Source organism: Myotis davidii, unplaced genomic scaffold (genome assembly GCF_000327345.1).
Source record: "Myotis davidii unplaced genomic scaffold, ASM32734v1 scaffold638, whole genome shotgun sequence".
NCBI classification, from domain to species: Eukaryota; Metazoa; Chordata; class Mammalia; order Chiroptera; family Vespertilionidae; genus Myotis; species Myotis davidii.
Genome location: NW_006289391.1, coordinates 541,337 through 563,494, shown reverse-complemented (window position 1 = coordinate 563,494; position 22,158 = coordinate 541,337). Strand labels below are relative to the sequence as shown.

Genomic DNA, 22,158 nt, shown 5'->3' with positions numbered 1-22,158 from the left:
GGGGTGATGAAGATAGGCAATCCCCTTTGAGGTAGGACTTGGTAGCTCACCAGATGTGCCTACACGGAGCTGGGGGAGTGGGGCTGGACCCAAGAACACAGGAAGAGAAGAGGCTCAGAAGGAAGAGAGTGAGGAGGTTTACACTCTGCAAAAGGAAATCTCAGCAAGCATGAGTTTCTCTGTCATCCACCCCTGGTGCTATAGTGTGCTGGCCCCTCAGAAGCTTATGACTTACAGTGCCAACGTTTTGAAAAGCCCTTTTCAAATGTCCCTTAAAAATGTAGGAACATTTTTAAGTCAGTGAGACTAACAGGACTTCCCACATGTGCCTCATCCAAACTCCTATCTCCCCCTGTCTGGGTACAAAGTTAAGGATGGACCCGATGAGGCTTTTCAGTTCTGTGTCATTACACAAAGGGGTGGGAGTCTCCAAGGTGTGGCCAGGTCATCAGGAGACAGGTAGAGTGAGGGTTGAACTCAGACTCACTGCTGGAAGATACCAAGAACTCACTCCAAGGAGCTTGCTGCAGGGAAAACACTCAGGGCCAGATGGCCCATCTATACAAACAAGGTCAGGAGAAGGGAAGACTTGGTTGTGCAGAATCTCTGACTGCAGCTGAGACTAAGGAAGCACTTTCTTGGCCGGGGCTGTCGGGAGAGGAAAGAGCTGCTGTGGGAGTTGAGATTCTCGCTACTCAGCAACGGGTCCTGCCAGCTGCATGCCCTGAGGCTGGGCAAGCCTGGCCAACCCTGGATCGTACCTCAAAGTTGGTGTTGTTGTTATATGGGTGTTTGGACTCTCTCACTTGCACTTCCATTCCTGGCTCCTCCATGAACTGGCAGGCAGCCAGGGCCATGGTCCCCAGCATGTTCTCTCGGCAGCCCTGGAGGACCTTCTGCAGGATCTGGCGGGACACAAGGCAGGGAACACCAAGGCCTGTCAGCGGCAGGGCCATGGCGCTGCTCCGTCAGGAAGAAGGGAGGGTCGATGTCAACCCAACACCCATCCGAAGGGGCTGGCATCATCCTGGACCCTGACCCCAGCCCCTCAAGCCACCCCAGCGGCCAGATCTCCCTGAAGGAGCTCTTGCTGAAAACCAGGACACTGCAGGGCCTTCAGAGCAATACTACTAGAAGGGAGTCTGAAAGAACCAATAGAACCCATCAGAGGTGACCCTGGCCCCTGAAGAGTCCCGAGCCCAGCAGGGGGATGGACATGCAGACAAACAATGACAGCACAACGGGATAAATGACCAGTGTGAGGTGCAGAATTAGCAGCTCTGTGGGGTAGGAATGGGGGAAGGGCATGTTCAAGACAGGGACTATCAGAGGCAAATTGCCCCCTTTTCTCACTTCCAAATGAGAAATGTGGCTACAGCAAACATGCCAGTGACTCCCAGGCTCTGAGGTTGGGAAAGGACCTAGAGGCCTCAGAAATGGGTGGCAAATTAGGGATTAGAGCATAAATTCACTTCCTAAGGAATCTGCACATACAGAGTATGTGTGTGTATGAGGGGGTGAGGATGGCAAGGGGACAGGACAGGGATGAAGAAGACAGCAGCAAGTGTGACTAAAGATTTTTGCACCTGGAAACTGGGAAGGTGTGATAAAACCTTCTAGTTCAGCGGTAGACAGTACCTGGGCCTCCTGAGTTACAGACCATTTTCTGCTGTGTGAACTCTTCATTTCTACCCAACAGGAGGTGGAAGAAATGCTTTTAGACCCGTGAAGGATCGCTAACCCAGCACTCCTTTAAAAAACCAAGTTGAGCCGGCTGGTGTGGCTCAGTTGGCTGGAGCATTGTCCTGTACACCAAAAGGTGGTGGGCTCCATTCTCAGTCAGGGCACACACCCAGGTGTCAGGTTCAATCCCTGGTTGAGGTGTGTGCAGGAGGCAGCCAATCAATGTTTCTTTCTCACATCGATGTTTTTTCTCTCTCTCTCCCATCCCCTTCCCTATCTCTAAAATAAAAACATAATGCCCAAGTTGAAGATTTGATTTAAAAAGAAAATAAAAAATGGCCTCCACCTGTCACAACTGAACTTTAAATTAGAGCACTGGACTTAAGAGGCTGCACAGACAGGCCCTGGTGAGCCCCATGTCTGCCACCCAGAAGCTGGAAGCCTTGGAGAAGCCTCCCCACTTGACTCCCTCACCTCTGGTCACAATGTAATGCAGGTACAAATGCTGGCAGCGGGTCTGACCTGGGGTAGACATTCTAGAAACAATGGTTGAAAAGACAAGACACAAACCGCTCTGGGAGGTCTCCTGTGGGTGGGATGGGAACAGGCTACCAGACGTGTAATTAACCTTGTGCCCTGGGCTCACTAAGGGAGATGCTAGGAACAAAAGAAAAGACAGGCTATCAAAGAGAGACTTGAAAGTGTGAGAACAAAAAGGGAAAACTGCAAAGACAAGTTTTATGGGATCATTCTCCAAACACTCTGAGCACCAAGTCTATCCTAGGCTATGAGCTCAGCTCTAGGCCAGTAGTTGGGAGAGTTCAACAGTGACCCTACCCTGCCTGTGTTGCATTCACACCTGCTGGGGAGTCCTACAGCCACACGTGAGCTCACTCCAGGAAGGCACTTGCTGGAGGAAGGCTGTTCAAACACTTGGGGTCTGCGGTGGGGAGAGGACAGAGGAGTGAGAGGGGTGAGTGCCCAGCTTGGCCTGCTTAATTACCTTCTCCCACCGGTGCTTTTCTTCCAGCTGCATGAACATGTCAAAAATGTAGGTCATATGGGCAGGGCCACTTAGCTCCAGGATGTCCTCGCTCACTGGCACATGCCCAGGCCACTCAGCCAGCAATGACGCGAGCACATGGCGGGCATACAGGATTGCTGTGGCCTCATTCACCCGGAAAAGGTAGTCCCGGACTGCCCTCTTGCTCTTGCAGTTCAGTTCCTTGTGCAGGAGGGCGGCGCTCTTAGTACGCCGCTGCTTGGCGTAGCTCTGCTGCAGTTCACTCTCCGTGCTAGAGATCAGCTTCTGGGTCACGGGGTTGGATTCAGCCGTGGCCTGGTCACAGCGAGTGGGCCGGGACTGCAAACCCAAAGACCACATTACACAGGCCTGCCTTTTCACATGTAGGGGTGGGGTGGGGTCAGGGAGAGACCATTTTTTCCAAGTGGAGGCAACCTACCAAGCAGGGTAAGATAATCATGTCTGTATCCACAGCTTTGGCACTCTGCTCCTCCAGTCTCAGGCTCCTGCTGGGCTGCCACTTCTGAGCCAGGGCCCGTATCCTTTCATCCGTGGTGAGCTCATCGCCATCAAACCTGAAGAGAAGGAGCACAAAGCTGGGTACATAAGGTATAGCCAGGCCAGAGTTTACCTTGCAGTGAAACTTAACAGAAATGTTATTTCACAGTTACATGACTTTCCATATTTTGCAAACTAGATTCACAGTGTTCATTTATTCGTGCACGCAGATGTGCATGTATTCCTGTGGCAGAGAATCCAAACTGTCCCTCAGGATCCATCTTTCCTCTCTTTTAGAACAAAGTTCCCGGGAGTTTTAGCAAGCTACAGAATCATCGAGCTGGAGACATGGTCCCCAGGACCCTTTGCAGTCAGATGGAGTGATGCGACTAGGTTCTTACCAACAGGAGGGCAGTGAGGTGATGTGCGCCACTTCTGAAGCCCACTCTCAGACAACAGCACTAAGAACGTGCTCCTTTCCCTCCCTTCCCCCTTTCCTCTGGGCTGGAACAGAGAGGTGGTGTGGGTGAGCCAGCTTGGACTACACGGATGAGAACAAAAGAGGGTCGTTTGTGGAGAAGGGCTGCCCACTCACCCCGGACTGCTGCCCACCTCAGACTGTTCCATGACAGCAAAAACAAATCCTATCTTTCTGGACCTATGATATTTCTGGGTGTCTCAGCTACAACAGCTTCGGCTATACCCTATACGATGCAACCCTGCTGCATCTCACAAAAGATTTGGGGCCATTTGGAATAAATACATATAGAAAAACAGAAATATGAAAAATGAAAAGAAATATTAAACTGGAATTGGATATACATTAGAATAGGAAGTCAAAACTAGAATATGGGGACAGAGGAGGGGATTAGTTGCAAATAGGCAAAGTTCTACACAAATTTAAGAGCTGGGCCCAAGAACTAGCTCTGAACTTCCTACCCAAGAGAAAGGCATATATTGTTAACTGTATAATAATTCTTGAAAAAAACAAAAATGAGTATAATATGCAGTGGTGAAAAACAAACAAACAAAACAACACTTTTGATAAGAAGGTCCCGCTCTGCACCGTGTGTTCCCTGGGATGACATAAGAGAGAAACCTTGGTGTCTGTCTCCATTCCTGCATCCATAATGAGTTTCCTCTAAGAAATGTCAAGTTTTTCCAGAGGAACATACAACACAATTCAGGATGATCTGCAGTGCAGCACCGCCAGCTTTCAGATCCCTCCATGAAGCGCTGACGACCAGCGCCGCACTAGCGCTGGGCCTGTCGGAAGCTGTTCTCCAGACCCTGCCGGCAGGAAGTCAGTGCAGCCCTGCCTTGCGCATTCTCACACTCGCTACATTTCAGCTGCACCCAGACAGCCCTTACCTCTTCTGGACCTCCAGGAAGAACGAATCGGTCCTTTTCATCTGTAGTTCGTATATGGCCCGGAGAATGTGCAGAGGGGCATTGAGGGCATCGTGAGCCATCTGGAGGCCACGGGGAGGAAGCAGGAGAGACAATTTAATGTGCTTTAACACGTTATTGACCATCTAAACTCAAAAGTGATAAAAACTATTATGTTCTAAAGTTACCACAAGTAATAATTTAAGAACACCATATGGGTACTTAAAGCATATAAAGTTATAAACCCTAAAACATGGATTTGTAAAATTTGCACTCCTATTATAAATTCAAAGGAAAATATAAAACACAGAAACACCAAAAGAAATATGTCAACAGAATGCAATGCTAACATCAATAACTACCCACCACACTGTATTAATTGCTAGCTTCTCTGTCACTGCCTCGCACTCACGTTTGATAACTGGCGCATAAGTCTAAGTATACTATACTTTTGATTTTTAAAAAACTGTACTTGTTGCCAAAACCGGTTTGGCTCAGTGGATAGAGCGTCGGCCTGCGGACTGAAAGGTCCCAGGTTCGATTCCGGTCAAGGGCATGTACCTGGGTTGCGGGCACATCCCCAGTGGGAGGTGTGCAGGAGGCAGCTGATCGATGTTTCTCTCTCATCGATGTTTCTAACTCTCTATCTCTCTCCCTTCCTCTCTGTAAGAAATCAATAAAATATATTTAAAAAAACAAACAAAAAAAACAAAACTGTACTTGTTTTTCAGATATCCATCCCATACTGTTTACTCTTCATATAATTAGACCCTTTGAGTTCACGCCCTCCCCCATTTTCACATCATTCTGAGGACGAGTGGGTTATCCAGGGAAAGTAAGACAGTACGTCTGAGAAACTGAGGAAGAACTATCATTTGGGAGTTTATGGATGGGGTTGGAAATTACATGCAAAATTGTACATATATATTTCAATGTGTATTTTATAGGATAAATGATCTACAGGTTTTGGGCCCATGAACCAAAAACGTTAAGAAGTACTGTTGTAAGGGCCTTTCCATTCTTCTGCAATGGTTCTGCACAATCCAGACTGAGTCCGCAGAAAGTGATTCTCAGGAGGTGGAGGCTAACACATAGTCCAAGCCAAAGAGAATCCATCCCTAGAGTCCCTGTCTCGGGCCACGCCATGACCTAAGAACATACCAGGAAACATATTCTGGTGGGCTCATCCAGGCTTTCCAGGGGGTCTAGCTTTTTCTGCTCTGGCTCACTCGGGCTGCTGACGGACCGTTCCACCTCCTCCTCTTGGTCCCCTCGCTCATCTGACTCCAAGTCTCCATGCTCAGCCAAGGTGTTGATCTCCTTTTTTGAGGAGTACAGCATGATGGACAAGATCTACACCGAAAGAAAATCAGGCAGGGCAGGAAAGTGAGTGAGTGGTGGGTGAGAAGATTACCCAGATCCTTACTGCTCAAAGGGTAGAAAATATCTGACCTAACATTTTAAAAGATGTCAGGATTCACAAAAAGAATGTATAATTAGAAAAGAAACACAAAAACATGTTCAATTATACTTATAATAAAAGAAATGCTAACTAAAACTATGAGGGAACTTTATTAACTTTGCCACTGACCGTGTAAATTGATATCATGCTTTTAGAATGCATGTTGGTGAACTGAGAGAATCTGATGGCCATTTTTCTAAGTTGCTAGTTTTCATAATACCATTTCTAATGGTTGCATATCGTATGTGAAGGTAGATGGTTATTTACATAAAGAGCTATAAGAATGTTTGGTCTCTGACCCAGTAACTCATCTTTGAGGAATAATGTAAAATATGTTAAAAGTTATATTCATGATATGGTCAAGGAAGCATTAATGGCAAAAAACTGAAATCTACCTTCACATATCATATGCAGCCATTAAAAATCATGATTATGAAAACTAGCAACTTAGAAAAATGGCCATGATATGATCTCAATTTATTGTACACCATGCTCATTTTGCAATCTCTATCTATCTATCTATCTATCTATCATAGATACAGAGGAAAAAAACAGGTAGCTGTGTTTGGGGATAAAATTTAGAGTTTTTCTTTTTCTATTTTTCAAATTTTCTGCAATATGGTTCTATTGTTTGAATAATAAAAAATAATTTAATTTAAAATATTTCCTAAGAACAAGAGCTCACAGGCTCTCCAGGTTATCCATTAATACGTTCCAGCACAGTGGCAACTACGAGCTGTTTCTTCAAGCTCAGGCCTCTGTGGGCTGAGCAAGGGCACTGACCACCTCTCACATAGCAGCAGTCTTTTCTGGACTTGAAGCTGACACTTGGTACAGAAACTCCACAGGGAACTATAAAAATTCTATTAAGAACCACCTAACGCCTATGGGGAATAGTAATAAAATGAGAATATCAACTAACATCCAACAAAAGTGAGGACAAATTTAGAAACTCATCTTAGCTCAAAGGAACTTTAAAGGGAAATAATAATCAAGGGAACACTTTATTATCATGATATAATATTTCCATATAAAATACTTCTCTTCCAATGTTCTTTAAACAAACATCAAATTCATTTTCCCTGACAGGGGAGGACAGGTGTCATATCCCTATTTAAAAAGGGAAGACAATACAAGACACAGTTTTAACAACCGCACAGTGAGAGTGCACTGGGAAGAACCAGCTGTAACTGATGACTCTAACTCTCAGGCCAGGAAATCTGCACAGTTGGCAGCAGGAAGAGCCACCCTCATCCCTTACTTCCAGGTCCCGGAGGAGCCACGTTTTACTGAAACCAGTCCCTTTGCTGCACTTTTTCACCAGTAGCTTCAGCAAATCAGTCTGAAGGAAGGTAGCATGGGTCTCTTCAAAATCATGAGCCTGCCAAACAGAAAAAAGAATGATTTGCAACTGCCTCAGAATGAAGACGCTAAAGATCACTAGGCAGAAGCAAGCCTTCAGAACCCAGTCTCAGCTAGTGGCCCAAGGTTACTCTTAAGTGAGGAATCAGAAGGAAGAATGAACTCTGAACCTTAGCCATAACCTATGTCTGTTCATTCACTCTCCAATTCATTCATTCAACAAATATTCTGAAGCCTAATACATCCTGTGTGCTAAGTCCTGTGCTAACAACAGAAGTTTTTTTGTCCCTCTCCTGCTTGCTACCTTCCAAAAGCTTCCCACTGCTCTTTAAACTAAAGAGTTGAAAAGGACCTATAGCAGTGATGGCGAACCTATGACACGCGTGTTAGGGGTGACATGCGAACTCATTTTTTTGGTTGATTTTTCTTTGTTAAATGGCATTTAAATATATAAAATAAATATCAAAAATATAAATCTTTGTTCTACTATGGTTGCAAATATCAAAAAATTTGTATATGTGACACGGTACCAGAGTTAAGTTAGGGTTTTTCAAAATACTGACACATTGAGCTCAAAAGGTTCGCCATCACTGACCTATAGGATCCCTGCCTGCTTCTGTGGTCTCATCTGCCTCTTCTATACTATCCTGAATCCTGGAGGTGTTCTTTCTGCATCCTGACTAACATGCCTGTTCCTGGAGTTTGCTACTCTCCCATCATGCAACACCCTAACCAGATTCTTATCTGTCACCTTAAATTTCACCTTCTCAAAAAGGCTTTCTCTGACTCATGACAGTTTTCCTTGCAGGCTCTTTGTTGTCTCTCTTGCAGTTTAGACTATAAGCTCCATGAGATCAAGGACCTTCTTTCTAGTTCAAAACTATAACTCAGTTCTATCTGGCATTGAATGAGGGATTCAAAAACAGAAATGGTCTCTGCCCTCAGGGAGTTTATTATATTCTCTCACCTACTATAATGCAAACAACTAAAGCCATAGCAGATTGTGATAAATGCCATGATATCAATAAGTAGTGGATGCATAGTGTCAATCCTAAAACTACAAATTCTCAGGGCTGGGCCAGAGCTGAAATGCTCTCTAATCCAGTCTCCCTGTGGTGCTGGAGTCTTTCCCTGGCTTCCTCGCCAGTGCTGTCAAAGTCAAGGAACAAACTTTTTAAATCAATCCTTGTTTCATGGCTAGCTCTGTTGGGAAGATCATCCTAAACTGACCCCTTCCTTCTCATCCATGCCCCTCAGAGAGCAGAAGAACTATGTTCCCCATAAGTCAAGGCTTCTCATCTCCACACCAACTACGGCCCAGCTCTTTAACTTGTCTGCCTCCTCCCACCCCAACTGACAAACCTATTGCTCAAAGATGCCATGGGATGCTTGCCCCTTTATTCTTCCCCTCTTCTTATCCTATGATGAACCAGAAGAAGCTATGGTTCAGAGGGAAGACATTCAGTCCATTTTTCTTCTCATCTTCCAAGGTTCTGTGCCCATTAGATAGTGGTCCCAAAAAACAGTACTGAACAACTACAGAAAACCAACTATCAGGAAAACTCTGCTTCTGCTTTAAAGCTATCCCTGTGCAAGACCCCAACCATTTTTAAAAGTAATCAGAATCCTATAGTTAAGCCTCCATTGAAACCAGATGGCATCTCTTCCTAGTTAATGCCCTGCAGATGTTAAATCACAGCCAGATTCAGTAGCAAATGGAAGAAGCTCACCATTACCTTTAGTGTTTTATATAATCCTTTGAGGGCCAGGGACAGGACCCAAGTTGCTTCCACTGCCTCAGGACAATGGCTGTCCATGCTGGTTTGCAGAAGGTGACTGGCGATAAAGGCAAAGTGCTGGGAATATTGGCTCAATTGGGCCTGAGAGTCACTGCATTCCTGTCCTCCTTTCTGGACCAGCTGGTAGTCCTTCACTGAAGGGGGATGTCAGGCAGGAAAAGAAGGCATCGAAAGTACAGTTAATGCCTCCTGCAGCTAAGTTTCTTCCCCAGTAATGTGCCTTATGGAAGCAATAAATCCAAGCCCCAAAATCTCCTGGTTTCAAACTTAGCTGTTATATTTAAGGCCAGCTTGCAGGGTAGCACAAAAATGGTACTGGGCCACCTATTCACCAAGCAACTGAAAGAGGAAATTAATATTCCTACTACTGTGCACAAACAAGTTCCCTCCAAAAGAAGACAAAGGTTGTTAAACGTTGTTCTTAAATATAGTACACAAGAGACTTCCACTTCCAAGCAAGACTAAGGGATCGGATTTATTCTTCTACCATCAACAACCAGAACACTGAAAATATACGAAACAATGGTTTGCAGACATCGGACAACAGGTAGTACAAGGCTATGATCCCTGAGAGAAGGGACAAAAACCAGGTGAGCCCTCCAATAGGTCTGGCTATCTTATATAATAAAAACCTAATATGCAAATTGGCCCCCTCGAGCGGTCTTTTGACTGGGAGGCGGGGGGTCAGCTATGACATGCGCTGACTTGGCAGTGACCAAACTCCATGAGGAATGGGCGAAGTGCTGCAACCTCTCGCTGGCTACCTGGGGGCGAGGGTGACGGGACAGAGGTGCAGTGAGAATGTGGGATGTTCACCAAGCTCACTCTCACTCCCTCTGCTACTCTCCCCCGGGACGCCAGGGCTTGTGCACCAAGGAAGCCCTCCTGCTCAGGTGCCTGCCCTGCACCTGCGTGGCCTCTTCCAGGTGAGCCACTGGGACCACAGAAGCTGGTCAGGCTCCCTGTGGATTCGTATAGGAGCTGGTCTGCGAGGCCGGCCGGGAGAGAGTGTGCTGCCTGTCCGGCTTCTGTGTGGCACTGGTGGGCGGCCAGAGGCTCAGGCTGCACCCAGGCCCACAGCGTCTGACCATGCTCACCGCATCTCCGCGTGGGGACTTGGGCACCATGACTCAGGTGGAAGGAGGTGCACTGGGGCCTGGGGGGCCAGGTGCTGCCAGAGCCCAGAGGTCAGCTGGGACCTGCCCTTCCATGCCAGACACTCGAGCTTCAATTGCCAACCAGGCCTAGGGACCGCACCTGTGCATGAATTTCATGCACCAGGCCTGTAGTCTAAAGATAAATTTCCAGGCTGCGGAGCAAGGAGTGAAAATCCAAGCAGAGTCCAGCAGTCAATGAACTGAGGAGATAGAGGTCAGTATTCAAGGAAATCAAGGCAGCTAGAATTTATGGGGCAGTATATCACAGAGAAGAGAGATGGAGAGAAAGAAGAAAAGGGAGGAAGAAAGGGGGAGAGAGGGAGGGAAGAAGGGAGGGAGAGAGAGTGAGCCCTCAGGAGTCTTTGGCTGAGTACTGATCTCACAAATGTGAAAGGAAATTATCCATATAGGAAACAACTTAGTTTTTTAAAAAGTCTACCAAAAAACAATAGGCAAAACAGTTCTTGGAACTCAGGGAGAGCTGGGAATATTTTGTCTTCCCACAAGTGAGAGAGGAAGTGTCCTAGTGGGGGGCAAAAAAACTATTTGAAGATATAATGATTAAAATGTTTCCAAATTTGATGAAAACTATAAATCTACAAAGCTAGAAGTTCAATAAATCCCCAAGCTGAAGAAACAAAGAAAATCATGCCAGGGTACAATGTAATCAAAGTGCTAAAAACCACCAGCTGGTATGGGTCAGTGGTTGAGCACTGACCTATGAACCAAGAGGTCATGGTTTGATCCAGTCAGGGCACATGCCCGGGTTTCAAACTCAACCCCCAGTAGGGGGTGTGCAGGAGGCAGCCGATCAATTATTCTCTCTCATCATTGATGTTTCTATCTCTCTCTCCCTCTCCCTTCCTCTCTCTGAAATCAATAAAAATACTTTTTTAAATGCTAAAAACCAGTGATTAAGAGAAAAATGTTAAAAGCGATCAGAGAAAAAAGACACATAGCAATAACCTGCCACCAAAAGGGATCCCCTCAGCTGTGATCTCTTCCTTTGGAGGAAAAGGAGAGCAGAAGACCCCAGCAGCTTTCACCACCAAGGACTCAACCAGCCCTCGTGGCTATCAGGGACACCCAAAGCTTTTGTCACTAAGAACTCCCTCAGTCTTTGCCTAGGTTAATCTCAGCTGATGGAGCTGCCCAGAATCCATGTCACTGAACCCAATGCTTCTACCCCAACCACAGCAGCCCCGGCCCAGCGCATAACACCTATAGCCTAGATGATTAGATATGAATAAAATGGGCACTGATGGGGTTCAAGCAAAGATTTTAACACAGTACTACACAAGGTGATGCAGGCCAAAAGGACCCCACACAAGAGCCCAAACAAGTCTGCTTTATTTATCCTGGTTTGGAGACATTTTGAAAACGAAGATTCAAAGATTATAATGAGAAATCTGACCTACAATTGCTTCAAGTAATGGTTTGGGAGAGGAATCAAGATGAAAGCTGACAAAAGGACCAGAGTCCCTCGACTCAACCCTTAACTGGGGACCCAAAGTCTTTGCACTAGAGTGGATAAAATGGCCAGAATGTGAAGAAGAGAAGTTTCTGGACTCCTTGACATGGGAACCCCACAAACTGTCATACCAAAATCCACTGGTGAAGCCCTGGCCATGGGCTACAATTAGATTGAGAGAACATAAAGGTTCTACCACAGAAAGGGCTGATGGGATTATGAACATTGGACTGTTTAACCAGACTATGCAAATAATTTGTGTCTTCTTTACCTGAATGTTTTATGAGAATGGATATTCTATCTGGCTGGGGAACACTTACCCTACCAAGTGTTATAAAACCAAAACTACTAATAAAGTCAGAACGGAGGCGCACACACACACACACACACACACACACACACACACACACGGCACACTATGAAGAATAACAGAGAATGACAGCAAACTTTGTGGCAGAAACTATGCAAGCCCAAAGAAAATGGATCAATATCTTTAAAATATTCACACACAAAAACCTCTCGGTGAGCATATTTTGCTCAATAAAATTATCTCTCAAATATAAAGTCAAAATAAATATTCCTTTGATTTGGTAGGACAAACCAAAACAAAGACTTTGTAGCAGCAGACTCTCACTACAGGAAATGTTAAGGAGAGTTTACCAGGCTAAAGAAAAAATACCAGATGGAAATCTGAACCTATACAAAGGAATGAAGGGCACCAGGAATGGTAACATATGGCTAAACATGAAAAACATTGTTTTCTCATTTTTAAATGTCTTTTAAAGTGTCTGACTTTTTAAAACAAAAATAATGTATTGGTATGTTTATGTCACATAGAAGTAAAATTTGTGACAACAGTAGCACAAAGGATGGGGGATAAAAGGATAAAATCTGTGTGTCTTCACTGTACGTGAAGTGGTACAATATTTATTATTTGAAGGCAGACTATGATGAGTTAAGGGTGAATATTATAAACCGTATCTCAACCACTAAAAAATTATTTGAAGGTAAACTATTGTAAACCCTAGAGCAGTGGTTGGCAAACTCATTAGTCAACAGAGCCAAATATCAACAGTACAACGATTGAAATTTCTTTTGAGAGCCACAGTCTAAGGCTTAGGAAGAGCCACACTCAAGGGGCCAAAGAACTGCATGTGGCTCGCGAGCCGCAGTTTGTCGACCATGGCCCTAGAGCAATCACTAAAATAAATAAATAAAGAATTATAGTTTACAAGCCAATAGTAGGGGTAAAATGAAATAAAAAAAACTCAATCCAAAAGGCAGAAGATGAGGAAAAAAAAAAGGCACAAAGAACAGACAAGATAAATAATTTTAAAAATCAGGAATAGAGTTAAACTCAACTATCTTGATAACTGTTTTTAAATGTAAACGGTCTAAACATCTCAATTAAAAGGCAAGGATTGTCAGATTGGATTAAAAATGAAGACTATACTATGTGCTATCTATAAGAAATCCACTTTAAATGTAGGTACAGATAGATTAAAGTGAAAGGATGGAAAAAGATATGCCATGCAAATGTTAGTAACAAAAAAAAAACTAGAGAGGCCACATAAATATTAAAGTAGATAGCCAGAACAAGGAATATTATCAGAGATAAAAAGGGACATTCCAGAATGAAATGAGAAATAGACATACACATAATTACAGTTGGAAACTTCCACACATTTCTATCTCAGTAATTGTAAGGATAGAAAATCAGTAAGAACATAGAAGACTTAAACAACACTATCAATTGACTTGACCTAAATGCTGTCAAAAGGACACACCACCAACAACACAAGTATATATATTTTCTTCAAGTGCACATGGAACCTTGTTTCAATATGACCATAAAACATATATGCAGAGATTATACAACTTCCTTCCATTTTTAGAAGAAATAATTATGACTAGGACCTGTTTTCCTTTTCCGGGTTTTGACGTCAACAATCACAGCCTTGTTTTTCTCAGTGAAGTGCTTCAAGATGATCACATTATGTGGCTCATTGGCATTATCCATATAAACACAGCGGGTCCCCACACAGAGAACCTACAACATGAAAGAGAGAGACAGATAAAGCAAATCAGTCGCACAAAGAAACAGGAAAAAGCACTTAATTAAACACAAGTCCAGTCCCTTTTGCTTGTGTGCTGACTTCAAGAAGCATTCAAGGATGGGGCTCTTCCCATCTCCAAGTCCAGAGCCTGACACAGGCCTGGCACAGAACTGGTTTAAGTGCTTGCTGGATAAAGAATCCATGATTTCACAGTCCTCTTTGTCCCAACCAGTTGAGAGATATGAAGATTAGAAATGAGATCAAAATGAATGCCAAAGTGAAAAACAATTGTACTTTGAAGTGCTTTGTAATTTACTGTATTATAGTTACTATTATTCAAAGCCAACTACTGGCTAGCAAAATGAATCAAATGACTAAATTATTGAAAATGCAAGTTAAACAAATCATCCCATAATCTTAAAAATATATCAATATTATATAAAGGCTATTATACAACAGGGGGAAAAATTCCAAAGATATATGCTATAGAAACTTTGATGTGTGTGCTGAAGACAGAAAGAGGTGGACAGGCCTTCAGAGGGATGTACCTGGGGAAAGCCAACCAGCACTAGCAGGCTGAAGATGTTGGTGTGCTTCAGCTGGAAAGGCAGCTGCTTGATGCAGTGGTCTGTGAAGGTGGCAATGACGTCACGCCACAACGGGGCACTGTTGAGTGACCGCAGGATCTCTGCCATGGAGCACGCCCAGTCCAAACCCACCCGGCTGGAAGGCAAGAGCTCCATGAGTGCACAAGCTCCAAATTAAACTCAGCAAAGTTTGCTACACTCCAAAGCAGATCCAGAAGCATACCAAAGAACCACTCATTAGTGTTTTTAAATATATTTTTAATTATTTCAGAGAGGAAGGAAGAGGGAGAGACAGAAACATCAATGATGAGAATCATTGATTAGCTGCCTCCTGCACGCGCCCCACTGGGGATCGAGCCCGCAACCTGGAAATGTGCTCTTGACCAAAATCGAACCTGGGACCTTTTAGTCCATAGGTCGACGCTCTATCCACTGAGCCAAACTGGCTAGGGCTCATTAGTTAATTTAAAAACTACCAGAATGATGCTTTTCATATAATAGTAAGTGGAGGGGGGAAGAGGGGAATCAAGATCTGTTACATATTGTCTACAGCTATGTTTTTTTAAATCTCTATAAAAACTTATACACATTTGTGTGCTTGTGCATATTCATGACAGAAAAAAAAGCTTGAAATATATATATATATATATATTGATATATATATATATTGTTGATTTTTATTTCTTTTTGTTGTTGTTGGAAAGAAGTATGTGTATATATATACACACATATATATACACACACATATATATATTTTAAATCTAGTTTTTTTTATATGTCTTTGTTGATTTTAGAGAGAGGGAGAGGAGTAGAGAGATAGAAATATCAATGAGAGAGAAAGATTGATCGATGCCTCCTGCATGCCCCCTACCAGGGATCGAGTCAGCAACTTGGGCATGTGTCCTGACGGAATGGAACTGGCGACCTCTTGGTTCATGGGTCGACACTCAACCACCAAGCCACACTGGCTGGCATGGCTCAATAGTTGAGCGCTGACCTATAAACTAGGTTTGATTCCCAGTCAGGGCACATGCCTGGGTTGCAGGCTTGATCCCCAGATTGGGGCATGCAGGGACAGCAGATCAATGATTCTTTCTCATCATTGATGTTTCTAACTCTCTCTCCCTCCCTCTCCCTTCCTGTCTCTGAAATCAATAAAAATATATTAAAACAAAACAAAAAAACCCAGCACCCTTAATATGGTGTGAGCCAGGATGATTTTTAGTCTTCATTTCTGTCTTACAAATTTGGTATTGTGATTGTTACATTTATAATGAAAACAGATCTATTTTCTTCAGCCTCAAAGCCTATACTTCCTGCTCTCAGGAGAAACAAACCAACCAGGGAGTTGAATCAGCGTGCCCAGGCTGAACAGCTGTTTTAATGTGGGTTTTGAGCATAATTTAATGTCTATTGACAACATCCTATCCAATAAAGAGGGAATATGCTAATTGACCCTCACACCATCGCAAAGATGGCAGCACCCACAGCCAATAAGAAGGGAATATGCTAATTGCTACCCTGCCTTCAAAGATGATGGCGCCCACAGCCAATAAGGAGGGAATATGCTAATTGCTCTGCCCTCTAAGATGGCAGCACCCGCAGCCACAAGATCTCCGGAAGTGGGGGCAGTTGTGGGTGATCAGGCCATTGATGGGAATAATATACTTGGGAATATAATAACTGTCAGGAGAGAGCAGTTGGGGGCGATCAGGCCAGCAGGGGGCGAGCAGTTAGGCGTTGATCAGGCTGGCAGGGGAGGGGTTAGGGGGTGATCAGGCTGGCAGGCAGAAGCAGTTAGGGACAATCAGGCAGGTGAGCGGTTGGGAGCCAGCAGTCCCAGATTGTGAGAGGGATCAGGCCTAAACCAGCAGTCAGACATCCCCCGAGGGGTCCTAGATTAGAGAGGGTGCAGGCTGGGCTGAGGGACAACCCCCCTCCAGTGCACAAATTTTGTGCACCGGGCTTCTAGTTGCTAATAAAAGTAATTCTATTCCCACAAAAGATTCCTGGACAATAGCACTGAAGCACACTGATATTAATCAACAGCCAGACCATTGACTTAAAGAAATGAACACCAAGGCGGATTAGAGTGAGGGTGGCTACCTGTCCAGACATACAGCTCCCAGGCTAAAGAGTAGGTGGGTGGTCTTCCAGCCATCTGGCATAATGGAATTGTCCCCTGCAGCAAATAGGTTGTGTTTGGCTGAGAGGACCTTGATCACTGCGGCATCTACCTCTGATGGCAAAAGGCGGATTATTAACTGGCCAAGAAGACCCAACGTGAGGTGGTAAGTTTCATTCAGGTGGCCTGCGTTTGAGATGACAACCTGAAACATGAGTGGGAGGACGTGCTCCAGGTCTATCAGGGGGACTGTGGGATCCTGCTAAGAGAGGGAGAAAAATCTGTTCAATACAAAATCCACATAAAATCACCAACTAAAGACTCCATTCCCTTCATGTTTTATTTACAACTATCCTAGTGTCAAAGGAATTATGCAATCCTATCTAATAAAGATGGGATATGCTAATTGACCATCACGCCATCACAAAGACGGCGGCACCCACAGCCAATAAGGAGGGAATATGCTAATTGACTTCCCGGCCCTCAAAGATGGCAGTGCCCACAGCCAGTAAGGAGGGGATATGCTAATTGACTGAGATGCCCTCAAAGATGGTGGCACCCACAGCCAATGAGGAGGGAATATGCTAATTGACTGCCACAGCCACAAGATGGCAGCGCCCAGTCCCCTCAGCCCCGCTGGAGCAGCAGGCACTCCACGTCCCTGCCTCCAGAATCCCTCAGTCCCCTCACACCCCCAGCCCCCCAGGGCCAGCCCGGGGTGCAGGCAAGCCTTGGATGGTGGCTGCCCAACCACCCAGGGCTGCCTGAGGTTCAGGTAACCAGGCCAGGCCAAGGCTTGCGCTGCCAGCAGTGGCAGCAGCAGAGGTGTGATGGGGGCATCACCTCCCCCTGAATGCCGGGTCGCCTCCCGCCCCTGAGGGCTCCTGGACTGTGACGGGGCAGGCCGGGCTGAGGGACCCCCCTCCAGTGCATGAATTTTCATGCACTGGGCCTCTAGTATCTTTCATAAATGGCTTACGTTCAATCAATTATAAAATACATTCTTAGGTATCATCTTACAATCCTACTTTAATTTATAACCCTACCCTCAGGAACACATAGATGACTGCTAATAAGAGTTGGTTTTAGTATATGGCTTACAAAACACTTATTCTATGCATAATACCACTGCTCTTTTAAAAAGAAAATGCCATTTGTCTCTTACCAACTTTAAGGGAGGTAACATGGCTGCTAATAACCCCAAAATCCTCTTCTGGGAACACTCAGCAAACACCTGCTCGGGGCTTGGAGTAACTGTCTTTTCCTCAACCGGCTTCTGGGATGATGCTCCTAAATTGTCAGCATCTGAGTTATAAAATACCAAACTTTCAGATTTTGTCAGCTTCTATGTATGTACAAAGAGGCAAGTAAACCATTGCATTGTGCCTGAGCAGCTACAGAACAAAGCTGGGACTTGACTTCTATCTATCTATCTATCTATCTCTCTCTCTCTCTCTCTCTCTCTCTCTCTATCTCTCTATCTCTCTATCTATCTATTTATAATCCTCCAAGGATATTGTTTTCCATTGCCTTACCCCGCTCCCCCCAAGAGGAAGGGAGAGGGGGAACCACTGACTGGCTGCCTCCTGCACACCCCCTACTGGGGTCCAAGCCTGCAACCTGGGCATGTGCCCTTGACTGGAATTGAACCAAGGACCCTTCAGTCCACAGGCCAACGCTCTATCCACTGAGACAAACCAGCTAGGGCTCCACTGCTTTTCAGAGAGAGTGGGAGGGAGGGAGGGATGAGGAGAGTGAGAGAAAAACATCAATGTGGTGAGAGAGATGCCCTGACTGGGGGTAGAGAGTGAACCCGCACATGCCCTGACTGGGGGCAGAGGCCAAACCAGCAACCCAAGTACATGTCCTTGACCAGGAATCAAACCCACAACCCTTTAGTGCATAGGCCAACGTTCTAACCATTGAGCACACTGGCCAGGGCCAAAGCTGGGACTTTAAAAACTTATTTTTGAACATGTATGTTTTGGTCAAGGAGGCCTACCCTAATCGCCATATTACATGTAGAGCCCACCCACCCTTCTCTTTCCCATCCTTTCTTTAATCCACATTCCCCTGGCCCTGCTCTTTTGTGCTCACAGTGTTTAACTGCCTTTTAACATACTATGCCATTGGAATAGAAAGATAGAAACATCAATTAAGAGAGAGACTCTTTGACAAGCTACCCCCTGCATGCCCCACACTGGGGATCGAGCCCACAACCCAGACATATGCCCTGGCCAGGAATCGAACCATGACTTCCTGGTTCATAGGTCAACGTTCAACCACCTGGTGAGCAGAGCTGTTACCCTTCTCTGCTGACCAGAATCCCATTCCATCTCAAATTACAGTTACCTGCATGTTTGCCTTAAACCCTCCCAGTCTAAGTTCCACAAAGGCAGGAGTTATGTGTCTGTCTGTCTGGCTTGGTCTCTGTTTCATCCCCAGGGTCTAGCACAGTACATGGCACATAGAGGGCACTCAGTAAATTAGGAATAAACAAGGTAGGAAAACAGGCAAAGTGAAGGAAAGATGACTTTTATTTTAATTTGTTATTGTTGTTAATCCTCACCCGAGGATATTTTCCCATTGATTTTTAGAGAGTGGAGGGAGGGGGAGAGAAAAAGAGAGAAACATCAATGCGAGAGAGACCCACTGATTGGTTGCCTCCTGCACATGCCCCAATCAGGGCTGGGATTAAGCCTACAACCGAGGCACGTGTCCTTGACTGGAATTGGACCTGGGACCTTTCAGTCCACAGATGGATACTCTGAGCCAAACCGGCTAGGGAGGCAAGATGACTTATGAAGTATTATCAGTATCATCTGATACATAACTAAGAAATCATGCACCTTGATTTGCTGGCCAATTTTAACTTGTGCAACCAATAGCTCAGGGCCGAGTATATGTGTATTTTAAGATGGAAGAGCTCAAGAGAATGGTCAAATAATCTTTACCTGAAAGTCCTGTGGGTGTGGTAGCATCAGCAGGAGAGTCTGAAATTTGAGTCTGGCATGACCCACTTTCATCTGCCTTATTTCTCTGCTTGTGATCCAAAGGTATTCCTTCCTTATGAACACCATTCTCTCCCTAAAATCAAAATGGTGAGTGTAAAAGAATTAAGGCTTCTTACTATGAAAGTTTCCTCATTAATATTACAATACAACTTTTAAAATCATTAACTAATCAGCCCTGGCTAGGTGGCTCAGTTGGTTGGAGCATCATCCTGTACACCAGAAGACTGTGGGTGTGAGTCCCAGTCAGGGCACATACCTAGGGTTTGGGTTTGATGCCTGGTCAGGGTGCTAATGGGAGGCACCCAATTGCTATTTCTCTCTCACATCTATGTTCTCTCTCTCAAAACATATCCTGGGGTGAGGATTAAAAAAAATGTTTAAGTCATTAACCAATCAGCCTTCACACACTAAAATACTTGTGAATTCCATTAGAAAATATCCTTCATTTCTAATGATAAGTCTATACTTTAAGATAGTAATCACGGCATCACATCCCAACAAACATCTTCCCAATGTCTTTCAGTTAGAGACTGTAATCACATAAGCAGTGGCGCTATTAAAACCTTTAATACATCCTATTTGGCTTTCAGAAGCCAAGTATGAAAAGTTCTTCTCTTGGGAAAAAGAAAAAGCAAAGGTGTAAGTTTCCTTCTAGCACACAGCACTGACTTGCAACTTTTTTTTAAAATATATTTTATTGATTTTTTACAGAGAGGAAGGGAGAGGGATAGAAAATTAGAAACATTGATGAGAGAGAAACATCGATCAGTCACCTCCTGCATGTCGCCTACTGGGGATGTGCCAGAAACGAAGGCACATGCCCTTGACCGGAATTGAACCTGGGACCCTTGAGTCTGTAGGCCGATGCTCCATCCACTGAGCCTAACCAGCCAGGGCGACTTACTTTTGAGAATTCCATTTTGGCAAGTAGACTTGGTAAGGGGCCCTTAGAGTCTGAGATAGTTTTCTGGGCTCAAGAGTTTGGTGATGAGCTGCCCAGCTTGGCAGGGAGGCAGCCCTCAGCCTGAATTTCTCCAGGAGTCACCGTGTCACCCCAAAACCACCTGCACTCTCTAGGCCTACAGGGTGCTTCTCCCCGCTGTCACACAGGTTAAACATGGAAAGTAGGCCATACAGGAAGTTTGTGGGAAGGCCAAGAAGTCTGGGGAGGCCAGGATGCTTTGAATCCAAAAATGGAGTTTTGTACAGCACCAAACACCACGAGAAGATGCTGACATCTCCCAGTGACCATTGCTTATCATCCTCTCTCTAGATACAGTAACCACAACATCAATCCTACCCTGAATCCCCTCCTTAGCAAAAGTGATTATAAGATCATCCTAAGAAGGGACTGAGACTGGGAGAGCCATCTGCCTTGTTAAAAATACCCCCTCTGAAAATCAGACCTGTAAAACCACACTTTCTGTACCATGTGGCCCTTTATAAAAACAACAGAATTCCAAAGTTCTGGCTAATCATTTTACTCTTGATCTTCTTTCCTGTTATCACAGGACTCCCAAGTGCCACTGCAGTGCATATAAGTAGCACCCAAACGAGTCTCATTACTGGCCTGAGGCCCTTGTAGATAAAATCCCCTGGGTGATGCCTCTGGCTGAGGTTGTTTTCTTGGTTGTTTAAAACAAAAAGCATTTCTAGTCACTGGAGGGAGAAGAGTGGAAAGGTACCCTTAAATCTGGCCTGGAACTGGCTAGAAACATTTGGGAGTTTAAACAAGTGATTTGTACTCAAGGCCCAAATGGGATGTGTCCTTAGGGCCAGCGTAGTGGGGACACGTAGGTTCTGTTATGGGGAAAGTGCTGGAAACTGAAGCTTTTCAGAGACTGTGTCAGAGGCTGGACACCAAAGGGTGGAGACAATTGCGGGAGAAAAAAATAATGCTCTAGCCCAGTGATGGCGAGCCTTTTGAGCTTGGCGTGCCAGCATTTTGAAAAACCCTAACTTAACTCTGGTGCCGTGTCACATATAGAAATTTTTTGATATTTGCAACCATAGTAAAACAAAGATTTATATTTTTGATATTTATTTTATACTAGAGGCCTGTTGCACGTAGAGATTTGTGCAAGGCCTTCCCTTCCCTTGGCTGCTGGCACTGGTTTTTCTCCCGCACCTGGGACCCAGATCTTCGCTCTGGCTGGGCTCCGGCCAGAGCCACCCTGGAGCCATCAGGCTTTGCTGCTTGGCAGGCCCCGGGCCGTGAGGCCTCTATGCTCCGCCTGGCACTGAGGCCCTGTGGCCTCGCTGCTCCGCCTGGCACTGGGGCCCTGTGGTCTCGCTGCTCCGCCTGGCACCAGGGCTGTGATGCCTCACTGTTCTGCCAGTCCCAGGGCCATGTGGCCTTGCTACTCCGCCCCGGGCCGGCAGACTTCGCTCCACCACTTGGAACCTATTATGCAAATTAACCGCCATCTTTGTTGGCAGTTAATTTGCATATCATGCTGATTAGCCAATGGGAGGCATAGCAAAGGTACGGTCAATTACCATGTTTGTCTATTATTAGGTAAGATATTTA

General features: G+C 45.1%; 1 protein-coding gene across 1 annotated transcript in view; it reads right to left on the bottom strand.

Moving 5' to 3' along the window:
- The window catches only part of ZZEF1 (zinc finger, ZZ-type with EF-hand domain 1), a 120,087-nt gene that overhangs the window by 33,331 nt on the left and 64,598 nt on the right, over nucleotides 1-22,158 (bottom strand). The window contains 12 exon segments of the mRNA XM_006761500.1: nucleotides 762-905; nucleotides 2,687-3,046; nucleotides 3,147-3,282; nucleotides 4,577-4,677; nucleotides 5,756-5,947; nucleotides 7,318-7,437; nucleotides 9,155-9,351; nucleotides 13,763-13,895; nucleotides 14,451-14,625; nucleotides 16,596-16,873; nucleotides 17,780-17,919; nucleotides 19,569-19,701. Of these exon segments, the coding sequence (XP_006761563.1) occupies nucleotides 762-905; nucleotides 2,687-3,046; nucleotides 3,147-3,282; nucleotides 4,577-4,677; nucleotides 5,756-5,947; nucleotides 7,318-7,437; nucleotides 9,155-9,351; nucleotides 13,763-13,895; nucleotides 14,451-14,625; nucleotides 16,596-16,873; nucleotides 17,780-17,919; nucleotides 19,569-19,701 (2,109 nt within the window).